This window comes from Schistocerca piceifrons, chromosome 3 (genome assembly GCF_021461385.2).
Source record: "Schistocerca piceifrons isolate TAMUIC-IGC-003096 chromosome 3, iqSchPice1.1, whole genome shotgun sequence".
NCBI classification, from domain to species: domain Eukaryota; kingdom Metazoa; phylum Arthropoda; class Insecta; order Orthoptera; family Acrididae; genus Schistocerca; species Schistocerca piceifrons.
In genome coordinates this window covers 709,874,912-709,896,503 of record NC_060140.1, presented here as the reverse complement: position 1 = coordinate 709,896,503, position 21,592 = coordinate 709,874,912, and the positions used below count along the sequence as shown (strand labels likewise).

At 44.6% G+C, this 21,592-nt stretch overlaps 1 protein-coding gene across 4 annotated transcripts in view; it reads right to left on the bottom strand.

The window, feature by feature from the left end:
* Positions 1-19,875, bottom strand: part of LOC124788098 (protein hairy-like) — a 29,928-nt gene extending 10,053 nt beyond the window's left edge. The window contains exons 1-2 of one of the 4 annotated variants that reach the window (XM_047255212.1): positions 19,759-19,875; positions 5,135-5,230 (exon numbers count right to left, since the gene is read on the bottom strand). In XM_047255212.1, the coding sequence (XP_047111168.1) occupies positions 5,135-5,215 (81 nt within the window). In that variant the 5' untranslated portion in view covers positions 5,216-5,230; positions 19,759-19,875. Of the gene's footprint in view, positions 1-5,134; positions 5,231-9,621; positions 9,742-19,758 lie in introns of those variants that run through there. The other 3 variants (XM_047255209.1, XM_047255210.1, XM_047255211.1) reach the window with 3 other exon arrangements.
* Positions 19,876-21,592: the final 1,717 nt, after the last annotated feature.

Genomic DNA, 21,592 nt, shown 5'->3' with positions numbered 1-21,592 from the left:
CAGGAATTCAATGATGGAGAGAACTATTCCAGAGAACGCATTAGCACTTAAGCTGATTCGCAATTTTACCGCCGTATTATTCTTTTTTGGGTACGTGGTTCACGAAGGTAGGTTAAAATGACTCATCATCAACGAAATCATTGGAGACTAGTTTAAAGGCGAATAGGTGAATAAACAAGCGGTGAACTACTCAAGGAACCACATCGACACCTATCAGGGAAACACCGTAAGAGCAAGATCACCATGGCAGAACCGGGTCCGGCGTTGAACCCGTGCGCCGCGTAACTCAGTACCCTGCGAGGTAAACAAAGTGGACAAGAAGACACTTGCGGTATATCTAGAAACCGTAATAGAAAATTTATAGGTAGGTATGGCATCCCTCCAACTGTCTAACGAAATCTTTCGCCGCATTAGAAAGTTAGAGGCAACGCTGGCCTTATACGAGACGCGTCAGATGATTGCTGCCACCTGCCACTAACAGAGGTGCCCACGGGCACACAGTGAGGATTGGGAATGTAATGAGTGTCAGGAAGAAAGACATCATCAGAAGCAGGTAGTCGAAACGAAGCCGTGCACAGAAATTAATGAGCTTCGGCTGCGCCACAGACGACGATAACTCCAAGATGGCGGCCAATACGCTGCCTTCCTCGTTACGGCACTAACGCAATGCTCCGGGGTCCGTAGATAATTAAAATTACCACTGGCTGTCCCACTTCTGCATTTATGCCCTGCCCCATGCTGGGAAGACATAAAAGATTCCGCTGCGGAGGCGCTGTTAGTTAGAGAAGGACGCATCGTTAATGCATGTCCTGTCACGCTGATTAGAGTTTCGGTGATTACTATTAACAAGGTGTCTGAATAATGCGAGCTACGTGCAATGTGCGCCCTGCTGAGGCATTCGTCGTTGCCCGAGGGGACACAGTGGTCGCGCGATGAGAATGAACAGCCGCAGCTTGCGAGTACCACTGAAACATCCCTCCGCCTCCTCACTAATACAACTCAGGACTCATTTTTAACGCATAATTTTCTGCTAACAGCGGAACTGAAACAAATCGGTTATTATTTCAAGTCGAAGAACCAATGAGTTGCCATCTGACTGAGGATCAGCGAGACGTTGCTCAGATAGCGTGTACATATTTATTAACACTTTCGGTAATAGTCTGGAAGGCTAAACTTCCTAGCAGACTAAAACTGTCTGCCGAACTGGGATTAGAACCTGTCTCCATGCTTTCTGCAGTCAGCTCTCTTACCGAATGAGCTATGCACGCGCAGCTCACAGTTTACTTTTACTAGTTCCTCTCTCCTACGTCATAAACTTCCCAGACGTTCTCCTGACTTTTTTTTTCTGGAATTTGCGAGAATTCCCTCGATGGGGCAGCTCCGGTATGTAAAGAAGTGCCTGAAGCATATCTAATAAACATCTTTCTCTGAGTTCACAATGTGAACCAAACGCAAAAACTCTCTGGTACCACCCCTAACGGCGGCAGTAAGAAAATGCTGAAATCGGCAAACGTGGCTAAAACTCAAATGATGAACTAGGTTAAAATTAGACTCAGTTGTTCAATGTAAATCGATGTGTGTTTCCATGTTCCTGGCAGTTTAAGTGCATTCCCGCTATCTCCTTCAAATGTACGTGGCTCCAGGTGTATATAGTGTTGTCTGCACCTCGGAATTCGAGCCAGGTTTCGCCAGATTGTGGGGTACTGATCTAGAAATGACAGGAAAAACTTACATAATATTTTTCAAGGTGCATGACCGCGTCATGATGTAGCAGGAAAATTGGTTGCTCGGCAGTCTTCTTCAGTCTGGCTACGTTGTCTCAGCGAGAACTATTTTACTCATACCGAAACTAATCTTTGGTCCGGTTACAATGTTCAAAGTAATTCTTGAAGAGTCACTGAAAATAGGGCATTTGAATTGAAAGTTAGCTGAAATTGTTCGTATGTTGGATACCATTTAGTACATCTGGATTTGAGTTTTAAAAGAAATTTAGACTAATCAAGTCTGGAAGAACGTGTAATTAAAATGCAACAATACTGCAATGAGTGGTACTGTGAATATTCCTCCAAAGTGGAATATGACAGAGAAACATTGCCAGTGGTCGATAGAGGAAGATTACGGAAACAATTGCTATTTAGTTTGAATGAATCTTGGTTTAAGTGCCATATTTACCCAGCTGTTGGTACAACGATGATTTTGGATTCTGACAAGTAAAACATTGGTTCATCATACGTTAACTCATAAAATTATGGATTTTAGAAAAATATATATATTTCCATAAATACATTGCTGACTTCTCTAACATGGCAAAGATTATGTTAAAAGTTTTAAAACACGTGCCTTAAAGAGAAAAATAGCATTTTGAAATACTGGCACTTCGTAAGACGTGGACACCAGGTCCTGAATTTGGGATTTTGTATTTTAGGTATTTTCATATACAAGTTGGACCATTCGTCCAGACCCCAAGTTGAACCTCCAGTCTTTCTGTAACTGTTCCCTAATGAAACACACTTTTACATATTGTTCAAGATTCTAGTTATACATAGTTTGGGGTTAGCAGCCACCAATGTTAGCTGTCGAAACTGTCAGTGTCCAAAAATTTTAGTAATCACTGACAGGCGACAGGTTTTCCTCATTGCGTTACACAGTGTCAGGTTCAAATGCCTCTGAGCACTATGGGACTTAACTTCTGACGTCATCAGTTCCCTAGAACTTAGAACTACTTAAACCTAACTAACCTAAGGACATCACATCCATGCCCGAAGCAGGATTCGAACCTGCGACCGTAGCGGCCGCGCAGTTCCAGACTGTAGCGCCTAGAACCGCTCGGCCACCCCGGCTGGCGATGAGAAGGTCACAAGTACGTACACGGACGATCTGCCAGAAGATCACTTATAGACTTAGAGGTTCTCAGATGCAGGTCTGAAGATTGCAATATGGGCAACAAATATTATATCTGCTGCCACTATTTGCTAGGTTAAAAAGAAGAAAAGAAGAATTTGAAAAAAAATCAAACTTTTAGATCTGCCAAGAACTGCTGATGAAATAAATCTTTATTAACTACCAGCTTTGATAATAAAATGTTTGTTTATCTAATGGTTTTATTACAGTTTACTGTCGTATTTCTCCTGTAGTAGCGGAGCAACCCGTTAGTTTTGTGTGCTGTGCAGAACCTTCAAAAGTCACTAATTAGAACGTGACTTATGGAGGCTACGTGTAGTACATAAAATCGACGGTTACCCTGCTACCACAATGGATCTGAAGGTGCGGTTATCAGTGCAAACAAAAATGCGACAGGGAACGGTAGTAAGAAGTAATCTGCCGTCAATAGCAAAATGCAATATTCAGGCAAAAGAAAAATAAATGTAATAATAGCTTTGACCTTGTATTACATATTACTATTAATGGCAGGTGACACTGTACAAACTGATGTAGAGCAGTTTTTGTTTTATTTGGTGCCACAGTAAGAACAGTGTCATAGAAGCTGCTTCACATAATTTTATGATACGTGTAGACTATCAGATAATCGAACTCGCAATTAATAATTATTTTTTTCGCCAGCGTATCAAGACGGTTTCCTAGAAATTTGGCATTTTAATATCTATGAGTTGTCGAGTACGACATTAAATCCCATAGTAAGATATTTTGGTTAATTGTTGAAACTTCGACAATTTGTCTTTATATAAGAATAAGACGAGAATGTACAGTATTAGGTAGGCTGATTAGGTAAGAAATGAGAAAGTTCTACGCGGAATCGGAGAGGAGAAGAACATGTCGTAAACATTGACAAGAAGAAGACAGAGGATGATAGTATGTGTGTTAGGTCATCAAAGAATAACTGGATGGTACCTGAGCGAACCGGATATGGTAAAAGCTGTGGGGGGAAGCAGAGACAGAAATGCATCCCAGAAATAATTGAGGAGTTCTAGGTGCAAGTGCTTCTCTGTAAGAGGTTGGCCCCGGAGAGGAATTGGTGGCCGGCCGCATTAAACCAAAAGAAGATTGAAGGCAAAAAGTACCAGTGTAAATAGCAATTTGTTCTCGTACTTCCAGTGGTGAAAGGTTTCCATTTCCAATCATCAGGCCAAAATTAATTTAGTCAGACCGCGTAAGGAATCCGTCCGCCTCCGTAGTGAGTGACCAGCGTAGTTGGCTGCCATGTGGGGGACCAGGGTTCGACTCCCGGTACTGCCAAGGATTTTTCATTCATGGGAGGACTGGCACGGTATGCATTCAGTCTAGTGATACCAACAGAAGAGCTACTTGACGGGGTAGTGGCGGAACCGTGTGTTGACCACGTGTCCCTCCAAACCGCATCCGCTTGACGCAGAGGACTACACGGCAGCTGGTCGACATCCAGCAGGCCTTCATGGCCTGGCAGAGAGAGAGAGAGAGAGAGAGAGAGAGAGAGAGAGAGAGAGCGCTCTAAGCCGCTGTGTGCTACCAACCGGGTAGCAGTCAACAACAGTATGGAGCGTACGTAAATTAATTTTCATCTGTTACTGGTTATTATAACCGAAACCACTCACCACCAATAGTGATGAAAATAAATTGCGATTTACACTGGTACGTTCTGTTGTTAAACGCCACCGTGTTTTGCAACACGATGGCACGTTTATCCTACGAATTTCGAAATATGACATGACGAGAGCATTTTTAGGACCGAATTCTTATTCTCTTTCGCACTGAACACCTGGCAAGTAAGGAGCATTCGTGAATGCCGAAATGGAGACTGGTGACATTTCCGACCGTTTTTCTGATCGCACTTTGCCTCCCCTCCCACCTGCCAAATCACTTAAAATTCCTCGGTGAGCAGGTAGCGCCAAGTGATTGAATAAGGGCGAGGAATACTAACGTGAGAACACGGGCGCGCTGGCCAGGTCGCCACGTGATTGGCTGCACGTTATAATTAGAAGCCCTTCCCGGCCGTCGCTCTGCCGGCTCCCTATTAAACGCGCGGCACACCACACCTGTAATTTTCACCTGACACTTTACACGCCTAAATGACAGAGATGAGGGGGCGCCGTAATAGAGCCGCACGCACCCTCCATCACTACAAGGCAGTACGCGTATGTATTATAAATATCTATGCACACGCACACGTATGTACATATATAGAAGACATGATACTCACATCTTTCTTCATGGCGTCCAGGATGAGAGTCTTCAGCTCATTGAGGCAGTTGTTAATCCGGGCACGTCGCCGCTTCTCCATGATGGGCTTGTTGCTCTGCAACACAAGAGAGCGCCAAGTCAGAAGCTTTATACATAAACACGCATATACATACGCATGCCGCCGTGTAGTGTATCGATCGAATGGCGCGATAACGCGTCGATGGATCGATCGAGCTGGCGGCGGGTCGAAGCGCGTTCTTTCGCGCCGCCCGTAATGTGATTTGGGTGCCGGTACCACGGCACGCTCGCCCGCGGCGGAAGATGGGAACGGGTGAATTATTCATCGAGACGCCTACTAATTCAATATTTGTGACGACGCGCCGCCGTGTTTTTCCTGACGTGACCGACTGCCTCGATTCAGTGGTGTGGGAGAGATGAGGCCTGAACACGGCTAGATGAGCGCTTCATCAAAGCCAGGCGACTCTCATACACCACCAGCCAATACAGTGGGCTACGTCGTGAGAATGTATGCATAAACACGCTAAGAGACGGAAGGTAGTGAAGGCAATGTAGAAGAGCAAATAAACACAGCTGGAAAATGGCGGAAGGAAAAGGTAGAAAGGATCACTGTATAGATCAAGTGAGGGGAAAAGAGAGAATGGTTCAAATGGCTCTGAGCACTATGGGACTTGACTTCTGAGGTCATCAGTCCCCTAGAACTTAGAACTACATAAACCTAACTAACCTAAGGACATCACACACATCCATGCCCGAGGCAGGATTCGAACTTGCGACCGTAGCGGTCGCCCAGTTCCAGACTGTAGCGCCTAGAACCGCTCGGCCACCACGGCCGGCGAAAAGAGAGTAAATGGGAAGATATAAAAGAGAGTAAGTGAGGACATAATATCACTTCAGAGAAGGGCGGAATGACTGGCAGAGGCATAGTGGGAGACTACAATAAGGAAGAAGCAAGGAGGAGAGAGAGAGAGGACAGAATAAGAAAACTTGGGACAAATATCGTCATTAATTCCTTATGCTATTTCTTACATGACACAAACAGCACAGGCTGTTGCAAGAGTTGTAGAAGTGAATGACAGTAGTGTCACCCTTCTTTTCAACGGATGAGTTCCTGATGCTCCGGAAACTGCCGCTCGTACTCGAATGCTTAACCCAGTCGAACGCTTAACCCCTGCAATTAACCAGAACGCAACCCGCTCGTCATATCACTGCTCGCGTACGACACGCCAAGTGGAGACCAATTTCACAATATTTTTCTTTGTGGACCTTTACGCTAATCGATATATTCACTGTAAAAGGCTACACACTGGATTCCATTAGGAAATTGTAGCCGATTGGTACTGGGGAGGCAGCAATTTAAATTAATGTTCACTAGATTGTAGCTAACTATCTTATACTGACGAAAACGGAACGAAGGCACTGAAACTATCCAACAGGAGAATTATTTCCAAGCTCCGGTTAAGGTGATTCATAAGCCTCGACGAAATCTCAAATCATTTTCTGTTACTTTATGCATTAATTGCAACTTTGAGACAACGACTGCGTTAAGTAAATTCACGGAAACTATCTATTGTTTTCATCCAGGATTGTGGGAAACCTACAAATATACTTTAAGAGCATAATGAAATGCAGTTCGAAGTATACAGCATTTATTTACTTCTTATGGCTGCAGCAGAAAAGCCTGTAAGGCCTCTGTATAATATGCTTGTTTAATGAATCCTTTAAAGCAAGCCTGATGTGGTCAGTGTATATCATTTGGTCTCAAGACCACGTTAGGCCTGCGTTCCCGCAACAGATGCGGTTAGCTATCATGAAAGTGATCAACCAGATTCTGGTCTAGGTCAAAGTTATAAGCATAAAATGGACTTGGTACGTGCACTGTAACACACTCCTCCGGATTTCACTACAAGGCAGTCATGTTCTGTCAATAAATTCCCTTGATGGATCAATCACGTATCGGATTGATACAATAAATCTAAACCTACATGACGACTTCATAAAATTGTTACTTCGTTTAGAAAATGTAAGTGAGAGTTCTTATACTACTACTTCGCGCTACTGATAGTCAACATCGACTCCTACAGGAAATATCTTTCTCATAGAGCACAGAAGCAGTACTGCTGACTGCATGGATTTTAGAGGAATAAAGACACAGCCCTATGAAGAATCAGAGTACCCGCCTAATTAACGGCGCAAATAAAGAATTCGTTAGCTGAAATAATGTGTACATTTATTAATTAATTCTTCGTGAAATTATCAAATCGTTTTAAAAAACACTAAACAAGACAATTTTTTTGTTTCCGACTTCGTGGAAAAGTTGTCGACTTTGGTTTCTTGGGAGAATTTCAGGAGAGGGTGGTTCACCTGTGAAGGAGACCACATGTAAGTGACTGTGGTGCTACCTATTCTTGAATACTGCTTGAGTGTTTGGGATCCGTACTAGGTCGGACTGAAGGAAGGCATCGAAACAATTGAGCGAGCTGCTAGATTTGTTACCGGTAGCTTCGAACAACACCTAAGCGTTACGGAGATGGTTCCGGAACTCAAACGGGAATCTCGGAGAAAAAGCGACGATCTTTTCGAAAAACAGTGTTGAGAAAATTTGGAGCTGTCTGCCGAACGATTCTACTGCCGCCAACATACAATGCGCGAAAGTACCACGAAGATAAGATCAGAGAAATTAGGGCTCACACGGAGGCGTACAGACAGTCTTTCTTCCCTCGCTCTATTTGCGAGTAGAAAAAGAAAGGAAATGACAAGTATTGGTACAAGGATACCCTCCACTACGCACCGTACGGTGCCTTCCGGAGTATCTACGTAGATGTAGACGTAGATTTAGAGGTTTCAGATATTACCTCTGTTTCCATCATGAGAAATTAGCATTAAGTTTGCTGTATGCATCGATATGTACGTGACGATCGATACTCCTCTACGAAACTTCGAGAAAGGAAACTGAACACCGTAACCTGATACAAAGAATCTAAATCTTGTTCGGAAGATCCAGTGTTGTCAATCTTATATATGATGATTGTGTTTTATGCATCAGTTACGAAGATCAGTTCGCGTTTTTTGACGGTAGGTAGACATAAAGACGGTGACAAACATCCTGTGCCTAATGATTTAAGACGATCGAAGCTGATACTAATTAACAGGTTTGTCAAAGCTGCTGATGCCGTTACCATACAAGTCTCGATAAGTGCGACGGGCTATTAATACAACGATAAATGTAAAATACCTGCACGATGAATAAATACCCGTGTAATTTAAACATCTCCGCGCGAACTCGATAACAAAGATATACAGACTGTATTAAGCGACGGCAAAGAGATAATTGTTACATGTTGGACACTGGAAGAGAGATGTTCTATGTCGGATTGAGAGGAGATTGTTCGAAGCCGCCATTAAGGCAGTAATCCTTGTTTTATGGTACTGAAGAAAATAAATACGTATAAAAGCACAAAAGGAGTATCAGGTGTGCAGAGTTCATAACCCTTAATCATTTCAAAAGAAATATTCAGTGATTATAAAGATGCAAGTCGTTCGGAAGTGTTGTGTGGTTTGATGGTGCGGACCTGCAGTTTTGCACGTTTTTTTGGGATTCGCCGAGAATATTTCTCCGAAGGCCTAAATAATTTCACGAACTCAAGTTCGACGCCACATTCCATACCCACGACAGAGCATAGCACTTGGCTGTACCGATCGATTTCCGTAGAGCGATAAATTATCTTTAGCGATTTCAGGTGGAGAAGTTCCAGTAAGTATACTCGACGAGATCTGCCGCTGCGAATGCATATGCTGATATCGCGTTCTTTAACTTACGGAGAACAGTAAGCAATATAGACTTCATAACCACCGCAAATATAACTAAAAGAACTAAAAAGGAGCAAACAGTAAAAAGGAATCAGTAACCAAACCATAGATAAAAAATAAATTAATAATAATACGCAATCACAGTAATAAAACGCTCATTAAATAATAGAGAGTATAAAAATAAGAACTTTAAACAACTCTGAAACATAGTGTACTCGTTAGGTAAACGAATCTTGACGACAAACTAGGTAAAAACAGCTGTGAAGTCAAGACACTCCGCCTGCTTAGATCCATTCATTAATAAAGCCATGTGGTTGTGGTACTGATTTGAAATTTAATTCAAACCCGAATTAGAAAAATCTGTAGGTGTGCTGCCTCTACCCTGCCGTGTTAAGTGCAAAATTACTCTGAGCGGTTTCAGTAGCCAAATTAGTAGTCGGCTCCAACTCTGGCTTCTGATATTTCTGCCACGGCTCCCAAAGGGCCTCCTTTGGTAGGGACTATTTGTAAGAATAGTTTTGTGACTCCCGTTCTGCGGTTGGTCACGCAGTGCCACTGGAGTCCTTAAGAGGACCCCAGCAAAGGGTTCGAAACGTCGAGTATTCTAGAAATATTGAAGAAGAATAAATGTGATTTTTTGCCTCAAAGACGACAAAGATATCGCCAGTTGTACTTTACCCGCATGGCGAGATGTGACTCGCGGTCGGCAGAATAGGGCCAGCGGTGCCGTGGCACTGTAAGTCGATCTCTGTTTATCGCGGCAGTCATCACAGCCGGGCAACGGCACAGCGGAAACTAAGGCGAGGCAGAGGCAGGCGCTGCAGAGGGGACCAGCGGCTGCACGAGTGCGCGACACGGGCGTGAACTGGCGTCGGTTTATCGCTGCCGATAGAGCGCGGGTCACGGAAGGAGGCGAAAAAACCGCCTCGGTCGCGTCGCTAGGCGAGCCGACCACGCCTTCCGGCGCGTGAGCCCGCCGGGGGTTATCCAGAGGGTCGCGGGCCGAATCCCGTCCCTGACCTCTTTCACCCGATACGCCCGAGAAACAAACGCCGGATGTTACTGCAGGTCTGGCGATTACGCTTATCGACACACTGCACGCTCATTTCCTCCTGGAACATCTGCTCGTCTAGGAACGATCGCATCAGCGCACACTCACACAGCACTCAGGCGCGTGCCAAACGGCGTAGTAATCACGAGGCTACGCATTCACGCAGTTATGCGAAATTGCGGCGTTGTTCGACGCACAAAACCGACGATCCCGCTCTATTGGCGTATTCTGCCAATCTGAAAAAAAAAATCGCTGCAATAAGACATTCCTTGTAACCCTGTGGCTGATGATTTGGATGACGCAAAAGCACAACGCAGGGAACGACCAAAATTTGGTGTATACGTGACTCATTATTTGAGTAAAACTACCTCTTTCTACCCTGGACAGAACGATTGCACGGGTTTGGTTTTCAGTTTCACGCTGCTAAACTACATTATTCTTTTTGCATCACACTGGAGTACAACGATTGTTCAAGTTCCCGGATTCCGTTTAGAAAACGTTTTGTTTAATATTGTGACCACCTGAACGCTACACATCATTTCAAACTTCAGCCGAAGACAAAACCATAAATCCCTGAGGTAAATACGCTTTCCAACGTTTCGTTAGTTTAAACTATTCCTGCATTATTTTAGAGTGAGAAAGTTCCATTTAACGCATATAAGGTGTCTAAGCAAACGCATGATGTGCTAGTTGGACTTTACACATGTTCGTATTTTGAGTGGTACGATGATGCTAGAGACTTTTGAAACAAACTGTCACCATGAGAATTTTTCCCGCCCGCTGTCACCTTTCGTGACCGGAGCCGCTATTTCTGAGTCAAGTAGCTCCTCTATTGCCTTCACGATGGCTGAGCGCACCCCGCCTGCCAAAAGCGCTCGGCAGATCCGGACGGTCTCCCATCCAAATACTAGCCGAGGCCGGCAGCGCTTAACTTCGGTGATCTGACGGGAACCAGTCATTGCGGCAAGGCCGTTGGCAGCATAGTAACTTGGTCGATTTTATGCCTTAGTCCCTCCCCCGTTTCAAAACAGGCCACGTAAATTGTTCCCCTGGTTATAGAATGTCAAAAGCACGCCAAAGGCATTACACTCTCGGTTTTATTTTAAGTCGGTGTAAGGGAGAAACACTACCGACGATGTTGGCTATAAATCGAAAGGTAACTCAATATAAAAAAGAACACTGTATAAAATCAGTAAAAAAGTTTAATTTTATACACAAAGAAGATAAAAGAGACCCTGTTAGCGCAAAAAAATAAATTGCAACTATTCAAACTGGGCAATCTTAGCTACATGTAGGTGTAAAGTATTTCTCATCAATACAATTATGATGCTGATCGTGCTGAACCGTTTGACTACATGAATAAAATACATAAACTCGTTAAACTGGAGCTATTAAGCAGGCCAGATTTGGATACTGCACGCTACTCTCGCGTTCTTAGTACAATGTTAAGGAAATAAACTCATTTTCTGGGGTAGTGGCCACTTTCTGTACAAATGTAGTCAATAGCTGGAAGAAAAAAGAAATAGACACGTTTATTCGCACTATGCAGTTTGTAAGCGAAAATATCATGTTTCTATTATAAATCCTAACACTAGCGCTGTGATATACAACGCCTTTGGCGTGCTTTTGACATTCTATAACCAGGGGAACAATTTACGTGGCCTGTTTTGAAACGGGGGAGGGACTAAGGCATAAAATCGACCAAGTTACTATGCTGCCAACGGCCTTGCCGCAATGACTGGTTCCCGTCAGATCACCGAAGTTAAGCGCTGCCGGCCTCGGCTAGTATTTGGATGGGAGACCGTCCGGATCTGCCGAGCGCTTTTGGCAGGCGGGGTGCGCTCAGCCATCGTGAAGGCAATAGAGGAGCTACTTGACTCAGAAATAGCGGCTCCGGTCACGAAAGGTGACAGCGGGCGGGAAAAATTCTCATGGTGACAGTTTGTTTCAAAAGTCTCTAGCATGGTTTGCATCGCAACTAAAACTCCGTTTTGTTACGCCATGCATGTTCCGACAACAGTGACTCCAATGTCTTGCTGACAAAGTCACTACATCACTTACTCGGATATGAGCTAACGTACATATCTTTGTATAGCCACCCACCCACACATTTAGAATTCAAAGCACTATCGGTTGCTAATGGAAAGATAGTAACGTTGCCAAAAGATAACAAAACAAGAAATCATTTTCTGGCAACTTAAATTTGCTATGATCGGAGGATAGACACTGAGATGAAAATGTCGTGATCACAGTAGCTTTACCGTGGATGCATCATCTACTTCACTAGAAGTTAACTACATGGCATATTTTTCTAGACGTGATATATGCACAAAAATAGTGCTCAGTTATGTAAGAAGAATTTTACGGAAGGTATCTGGATTAACACGCAGTATTAGTGGTCCTGTAAACACATCAGTAAAAAAAAATTATTTGCACTGGCAATAACTGCAAATTTTGAATGCAGATCAAAAATGCACTGTGGAATCATTTCGTGATAAATGTAAATTCAATCTAAAAGGAGTGAGCTGTGAACATCACATCATGGCTGTTATGACAGGTAAATAGCCGGGATCTAGAAGGTTTGATGCTAACGCCAAAGTGCATCAATCATTGCCCGCTGTCACCCATCAGAAACGTATCAGCCAAGTTCGTCGATTGTCAGCGGTAGCGCCACAGCCTGCCAATTATCGCTGCCTCTACTCCGCTCGTTACGACAAAGGAACGGTGAAACTGCATTTCACTAAATGGCCACAACTTTGCAGTCAAATGAAATAAAAGACACGTCCTAAAATCTCTCCCTGACGTTCTGTTAAAACCACCTTTATGTGCTGTTAGCAAAAATGAAACGATGGACGTGAGATTCATATTGAATTTTAGCAATACATAACAATGAAAACTAGCAATACGGTATTTTATCTACGTGCCTGCCCGCCAGTAAACGAGAAGGTGATTTAGCTTATACAATGGCCATATCGCCAGAGTTGTAGTGATAGGTATTTAGATCGCAGCTTCTAGATCTTCAGTCTAGCTTTTCCCGTGTTGAACTAAATAGTAACTAAATACGTACAGATATATACAGTACTCCCGAAATATGTAAAAGCATATGCCCAGAGCTAAGTTTGTCTGTTGCCAAATCAACAAAACTTGCCGCGGCTCCCGCTCAGATTCTGAGGCGCTAACGATACCACACGGCTATCCCAAGCGCACGATCTGTTCAAACGGCCGCGTTTCCCACGAGCAGAGTTGCTGTAAGAAGGCGACAGGTGTCGCTAGTGGCTGGGTCGAGCAGAGGTCCATTCCCGTTGGGGCTACTTGCTTCCATATAAAATACATATATTTTTCTTTATTTTTTCGATTGTAGTTCAAGAAATGCACAAAATACGACTAGAACAAGTGGTCCTGTGATCATAAAATCCCAACACCTTGCCTTGCGTACAGTACCATCTATTGGGCATACACTTTCCCAGAGCGACGGGAGCTATACTACACCGTAAGGTAAACAGACTCCTGTATAGTGGAGATAGGGAGAATGATGCTAAACAAAAGAAGAAAGAAAGGATTGAGATTTCACGCATCAATAGGTAAATAGAGAATTACGTTTCACTACGAGGGAAGCAAGTCACCTAATCGGTATAGACGGCACTCTTTGTGTTCACCTTCCTCCTGCATAATCCAGTAACATCACATTCATCGGCGAACAATACACCTTCGTGACCTCATTCCATACAAGATAGATTTTTCAAAAACAGAATCAAGCATCGTTACACGGCGTCGTTACGTTCGCTATATCTCAAGTACAATTATATCTTCAACCTCAGAAGTTAAATAATAAGATGGTAAGCGTCGTGCCGGCTGGTTGGCCGAGCGGTTCTAGGCGCTACAGTCTGGAACCGCGCGACCACTACGGCCGCAGGTTCGAATCCTGCCTCGGGCATGGATGTGTGTGATGTCCTTAAGTTAATTAGGGTTAAGTAGTTCTAAGTTCTAGGGGACTGATGACCTCAGCAGTTAAGTCCCATAGTGCTCAGAGCCATTTGAACCATTTGAGCCTTTAAAATTTTTCCCTCAGATGTACCAATCTAAATAATCCGAAATCCCTTCAACGTTTCTGCGTCTACATACGGTATATACTCTTCGACTCACTGTAAAACTAGTTGTTATTTCGTACCGAACATCTGGTTCCCTACATCTCTTTTCGCTCATGGAGCGTGGAAAAAATGGATTCATGTACACCTTTATTTGAGATGTGAAACCAATTTTATCTCAAAAATCTCTAGTCGAAAGAACATTTATAAATTCCGCCCTGAAGCTAGAAATTTTAATTTTCTAGGATTACCGCCTGCTTGTCATTTGGGAATTTCCATACTTTGCGGTACCTGTCCGCAGAAGATATTGACAGAAATTAGATTTTTTTTACCAATTGGTAAAAATATGTCACTCGTTGGAAGTAAATGTTGTATGACGAAAGTTTTATGATGAATATTGTGAGGCTCCATATTTTCACGGCGTATTACATGACCCATAAAAATTCCTGAAAGTCAATCGTTAGTACACATCAGCGGCCAATGTTTCGGCTGTGAAACGTTCAGCCGTCTTCGGAGAGAACCTGAAACATAAAGCTGAAGCACTCCCGTCTACCTTATTTACCGGTATGCGTATGATACCATAATAAACCACACGGGCAGCAGAATCTGTAAAACAGCTTCACCCAGTGACGACGGTAGCACATATCTCTGCTGCCCATGCGGAGTTTCTTCCATAATTGTTTGCCACGTTCTCGTACGCCCTATCGGTGTGTATAAGGTGAACGCGAGCGCTTTACAGCCAGGCTTCAGGCTCGAAACATTTGCCGCTTACAAAGTTGCAAATTTTCACAATCTGTTATTAGCGTCCGTTAAAATGAGGCAACGTGACAATCTTCTCTCCTTGACAATACGCCGGATGGGGGCTCACCCGGACAGCGTAATTTCTGCCGCCGTTCTTCGACACCTCGCAACGCAATTATGCGGCCACGTAGCGGTCTGCGGCGAGGTTTTCGCGCCGGCTAACTAACGCTCTCATTAAAGCGCGGCGGCTCCGCCAGTTCGCTGGCGACGTGTTTACGTGGCGCGCCCAGCACGTCTCGCCAGCAACGGCGATTAGTGCGACTCCTCTAACACCCGCTAAGCGGCATTTCTCGGCGGCGGACAGGGGCCGTTTCCCCTGCACTGCTCATTATGCGGTTCACAACTCTCAGGTAATCGGTGAAGATCCGCACGATCGTACAATTGCCGGGCAGACACGAAACTCTACAACACAGAAATGAAATGGAATCGTCGTGCAGCGTTGATGGCCGGGAGGCCTCAACCGTGGAAGTTCGGCCGCCGAGTTGCAAGTCTTATTTCAGGTGACGACACATTTTGGCGACTTGTGCGTCGGTTATGATGAGGACAACACAACACCCAGTACTAGAGCGTTGAGAATCTCCAACCCGGCTGGGAATCGAACGCGGGCGCGCTGCATAGTAGGCAAACACGTTACCACTCAGCTAAGCACGCGGACTTGCAACTCCGAAGACATCGGGGTGAGATCCACTAATCCCCGCACTCTAAATCCGCAACTCGCCATCTTTGTGCGTACATACATTTGGGCAGACGAGTCCTCTGCGCTTTGGGGACCGACAGTTGCGTGCAAGAGTTTTCATACACAACTCTTTTTGTTTGAAACTTCCCACCTAAATATTTACACTTTTGTGGGTAATATACTTTGAGAAGAGTATCAAACAGACGTTCGGCTCAACAGTGTCGGCTCAGGTCACTTGCCAAAAATTGACAATAAAACCAAAGAAAGAAAAGACATGAAACGCATTCGCAGTTGCGAATATAAACCGCCTCCATCTGCATAATGGAATGACGATGAAAATTTGTGCCGAACCGCGACTAGACCTCGGATTTCCCGCTTCACACGAGCGGTCGATTTACCATGAAGCTCTCCGAACACGAATCACGAGCAGACCCGAACTTCCATACATCATCGTCCACGTGTCATATCTGTATTCATACATCCCTTTAACGACATATTATTTTTAAGTCACAGGCCCGACACCGGTTGATAAATACGAAATTGCAGTGCCTGTGTTGTGAAGTAGCGCGATGCAATCTTCAAAAAAATTGTTCAAATGGCTCTGAGCACTATGGGACTTAACTGCTGAGGTCATCAGTCCGCTAGAACTTAGAACTACTTAAACCTAACTAACCTAAGGACATCACACACATCCATGCCCGAAGCAGGATTCGGACCTGCTACCGTAGCGGTCGCGCGGTTCCAGACTGTACCGCCTAGAACAGCTCGGCCACCCCGGCCGGCTTTCAGGTTACTGATCGCCACCCAGACCTTCCCGTCGAATTTGATAGGGTAGTCTCCCAGTGATTGAATAAGGGTACATTCACCACCGATTCCAAAAGGAATCAATATGAAGATCGTAACATACTAAAAACCTAAGCAGAAGTAACAATAATAAAACAGCAAAATCAAATAACGTTCCCAGAGAACTGTTAGCTTCAAACGAGGTGTTAAGCACCCAGTTAAAATGTTATCTGCGTCTAGCCAACCGGGAGGGTTACGAGACACTTGTTGCTGTGCCTTGCAACCCGCGTCGTGCGAGACCACCAGATAGGGGGAGTTACACGCACGACCAACATCCGCTCTAGTATGCAAAAATTCTCATTTTAATGGCTGCTGAATATGTTTCAGATTGCCGATATGGGCGGCACTGGTACCTTCAGAATCCATAATTATGAGACAGTAATACCAGGACAGAGTAGCTTGGAGAGCTGCAGTAAACCAGTCTTCAGACTGAAGACCACAACAATACCTGTATTGGCTGACGAAGGTGAATATGGAACTTATACGATTAATCATTTACGACGCCTTTCAGCATAACGTAAACGCGGCACAAAATAATGAAAACTATAGTGCACATAAGACTTTTTTCGGTTTTACATATTCCAATGGGAATATTCCCATGTCTAAATACAAAGGAACGAGATCCTAAACAAGTCTGCTAGTGCGACTATAAACTTGGTAAATAGCCTACAAGCATTCAGAAAATCAGGCACATTGGTTGTAACGCAAAGGTACCAGTTGAAAACGACCATAGAACAGTCTCAAGCAGTTATATCTCTTTTTCTTTTATCTATTAGAAAGGTTTGGTGACAGTCTTTGGCTGTATAACTTATGGGTCTGCTTATAAAATATCTTTCTACTGCCTGTCACGATTTTCCTTTTATTTTCATGCACGGCGCGTTTCAGGAAATGAATTCCATTGCCCTGTTTTCGTGTATTACGATATTAATGCGTGCTGTAGTTAACATATCGAAAATATCACGCATAAATTGCATAATATACGAATAAAACACTTGAAAATCGAAATCGTTTCCGCAGAAGCGTCCTGCGTCAAATAAATAAAAAAGCAGATCGTTACTGGCAGCAAAGTAGTTACTTTGTAAACAAACCTCCGAGTTACATCTGTGACTTTTGAATGAGGGCTCTTATAGTCGGCAAGCGTGTTTCATTGTCTCTGAATAGTTGTCTTTAGTCAAGCTGCTGTGAACCAGACTCCAACGAGAAGAGTAGCGATCCAAAGTAGTGATTATGAATCCGCGTAACACAACGTCGCTTCTAAAAATTATCAAAAATTTCCGAAGAACATACTCACAGGCAGCATTCTATCAATATGTGAAAGTGATTTTTAAATATGACCGTCACTACTTCGCAGATCCATAAAATAGAAAAAGTTCAACTTGGAGTTGTTCCCGCGGTACAAAAAAATAGAAAGGAACTGAAAAACGTAGCAATATATTACCACCAAAAATTTACATATATCTTCTCTAGACTATAGCCAGAAATATGAAATTGACGCAACTTACGACATTTTTGTACGTGCTGATTCGATAGGACTACATCGATCAAAACTAATTTGTACGGTGATCAAAACGTACACCACGGTAGTACGCGGTGCTGTGCGGCAGAAATATCTGCTCACTTCCTAACCAAAAGTGAAGTTTCGTCATTAGAGAGAGAGAGAGAGAGAGAGAGAGAGAGATTTGAGATCGAATGCTAGTCGATTAACACGTACTAAATAATATATTGCAGCACACTTTAGGAACTGTATAATCCAACGGAACACCTGTACGGGTTGTTTCATACTTGCCCTAGCATGTGGGATCCGTCGTATGGTTGATCTGTAAGCAATGTATCACATTGACGTCCTTGTTGGCTGTAGCTAAAATGTGAACTAGGAAACACTCTAGGAACGTCTTTCAGTATCTCAGAGAAAACTATCGCCAATAACGGTAGTTTACGGAGCAAAAACATAGGAACTACTAACATCCTACACGGAGGCGCATGAAGTATACGTTGCTTCCACGCTCCGTTAGTGAATTGAACTAAAAAACTACAACAAAATAAAAACCAGCACTACAAACTTCATTCGCTCAGTATTTACTCAGAAAGAAGAGAGGATAAAGGACGTTGCTATCTTCATTATAAGAGGCTACACGGACATCCTCGATAACTAAACTGTGTACAACGGGCGTAGTATTTTCCGTGTTGCATTTAAAATTTTGAAGAGGAGTACATCTCATAATTCTGATTCTACTAAACTTAGCTGTGAAGGGTAATTTTTAACTGCGATGAGCAGCATTACAGCATAGCGATACGGTATAGTTACCAAAAGCCGATTACATCCTAAGACACTATCAGCTCGCGTATGTATAAATACACAAATGAGACACACACGCATCATCCCGTACACCTGAGCGTAAAAAACAGTGCCAGACGCTCTGTGATGTCAAGCTTACTGTGCCACCCACTGTCTCGCGACTATGAAGTAGAATCAATGTCCTTTATGCGTTGGACATATCCGACTGTGGCTCTCTGAGCACGTGAGAATGTATTCTTGGATGTGACAGGAAAGTCACCTTCCAATCAGTTTTCATTCACGTGCGACATAAAAACATTACGATTTTATAAAGTGAAAGTGGCGGACTTCCTGAAACTGCACTCTTTATTAATGTTCATGATACATACAACATACGCGTTCGAATTCGGAATAAACATTGCATCATCAAATGTGTCTATAAGGTAAATCACATTTGCTCGGTTTGGGTGATAATGCTTCACTGTCAGTTAGGGTTTCGTATGAGTTGTAAAATATAAGAAAAAGGCAGTGTTCTAACTTTATGCGATTTTTCTACGTGGTGAAGTGGAAAGGCAGGGTACCACTGTTATATGCATGGACGTATTTTACTAAATCCCTGCAGATATGATCCATGTCATATGTATCTGCTGATGGATGTGTATTCCGAAATCGATCATGTTTATTGTCTGAATAATCAGTATCGAGAAAGATCAACCTGAGCAAGTCACACAGTAAAATTTCATTGCAGGAGCGTTCCTTCGACATGTCATCGTCACCAACGACTGGGAGATTAAAAAACAAAGTAAGACTTCCGTAGCCGTTGTCATTGATTATAAAATAGTCTAGATTGTCAGGCGTCGTCACGTTCATGATTAATTTCTTCTTACACAAACGACATTCCGCTCTGTCTGCTGCAGTCTTCCGATGTCCCCGGTGTTCGGTTAACCGGAAGCAGCAGAAGATCCCGATGACGTTCGAACCAGACGGGTCGAAACGACGATCGTGTAAGAAGAAACTAAAGAGCCCGGAAGATGCTAGCTACTGAGCTTCTAGATAAATGACTATCGCTCACAGCGAGACTCACCCGTCGCGTTTCGCTGGCACTGCGCCGCTGCACGGCTATCGGTCCGCCGCCGCCATCGGGCGCCGGGGACGTGGAGGCTGCGGCTGCGGCGGCGGCGGCCGCAGAGCCCGGCGGGGGCGTGGGGGCGGGCGTCACGACGCACGGCGCCGGCCCCGGCCCTGCAGTCGGCCCTCCGGTCACCATCACTGCGCTGCCATGCAACAACACCTCCACTGCCGCACGCACTCCGCGCTTCCTCGCTCAGCCCCGCCACCCGCACTCGCGGGTGGGAAAGCACGCCGCGGAAGTGAACTGTCCTTCGCAAAACGGTAGCAACGGCGGTGGTCAGAACACACGCACACAAAAAAAATTCCCCGGTTTGTGGTTTTGTCACGGTCGCGAGCAGCAGTAATCGCCTCGCTCCGTTCCACCCGTGCGGTTTATCGGTGCGCGTAACAAGTGGTTGCCACGGCAGCTGCGTGTCGTTCGTCTTTTTGCCGCTCGGCGCGTCTTCGACCGCGTCAAGTTTACGCAGGCGCTGTACGGTCCTCAACTGTCTGCGGCGCACGAGCTTCGGTCGTGGACTGAAGAAAAAGTGGCGGCGCTGCGGCCTGCCACGCTCCCGGCCCCCCACCACCGGCGGCGGCGGCTGCCCCCTACACGGGCAGAGGCGCGCGCGCCCGGGCGCTTCCCCCACCACCGCGCGTGCCTGGGGCACCGCGGCGGCAGGCCCGTCCACAGAGGCGCGCGAGCGCAGCTCTGTGGGAATGAATACCTGCCGCCCGGCTACCTGCGCCGCCCGGCATTCCACAGCCCTACCAACTTCCAACTGACCGCGGCGGAACCCACACACTACCGTACCAAAAGCTTCACTACACCCACAAAGACAGTTCACCGTCTACGTGTAACTCGTCATCGAGCTGTGCTCGCGCACAGCGGGAGAATTCTCTTGCTCTGATAAACCATTAGATCGCTCCCCAATCTAGCGACATGTTGATCAATCTCATAGAGGAAAAGCTTCACACAAACAGTACCTGAGCTTATGCAATGTCCTCAGAGAAAGCTTACTTTTTGTTGATTCTTACAGAGAAGATAATGGCGACCAGACACTTTTCATAACGCCGTTTACTTACATAAATAGTGCCTTTACCAGTTTCGATCCGACAGGTTCATCATCAGGGAGCTTGTTCACGTTAAGATACATTTTGATCGTAGTTTCTATTAGTTTCCACTATTTATTCGTCCGTATGATGAAAATTCCTTGGAGGGGTGGTGGCCTATAACCAAAACAAGATGTGGGAAACTGTCTGCTTAGCTCAGTATGAGATTTTCACTCTGCAGTGGAGTGTGCGCTTATATGAAACTTCCTGGCAGATTAAAATTGTGCGCCCGACCGCGACTCGAACTCGGGACCTTTGCCTTTCACGGGCAAGTGCTCTACCATCTGAGCTCCCCAAGCACGACTCACGCTCCGTCCTCATAGCTTTACTTCTGCCAGTACCTCGTCTCCTACCATCCTAACTGTACAGAAGCTCTCCTGCTTCCCAGAGCACTTGCCCGTGAAAGGCAAAGGCCCCGAGTTCGAGTCTCGTTCCGGCACACAGTTTTAACCTGCCAGGAAGTTTCATGTCCGCTTAACTGTAATTGTAGACAGTTTCTCATAGCATGTTTTGATTATAGGGCACCAAAACACCAAGGAATTTACATAAAATCTGGGAATAACGAGTGAAAATTAATGTAAACTACAATAAAAATCTATGTAAACGTGAACAAGGCGTCTCATGATGATACTACGGGTTCGAAACTGGCTACGGCGCTATCTATGTACATAAATAGCATTACAAACAAATGGTTC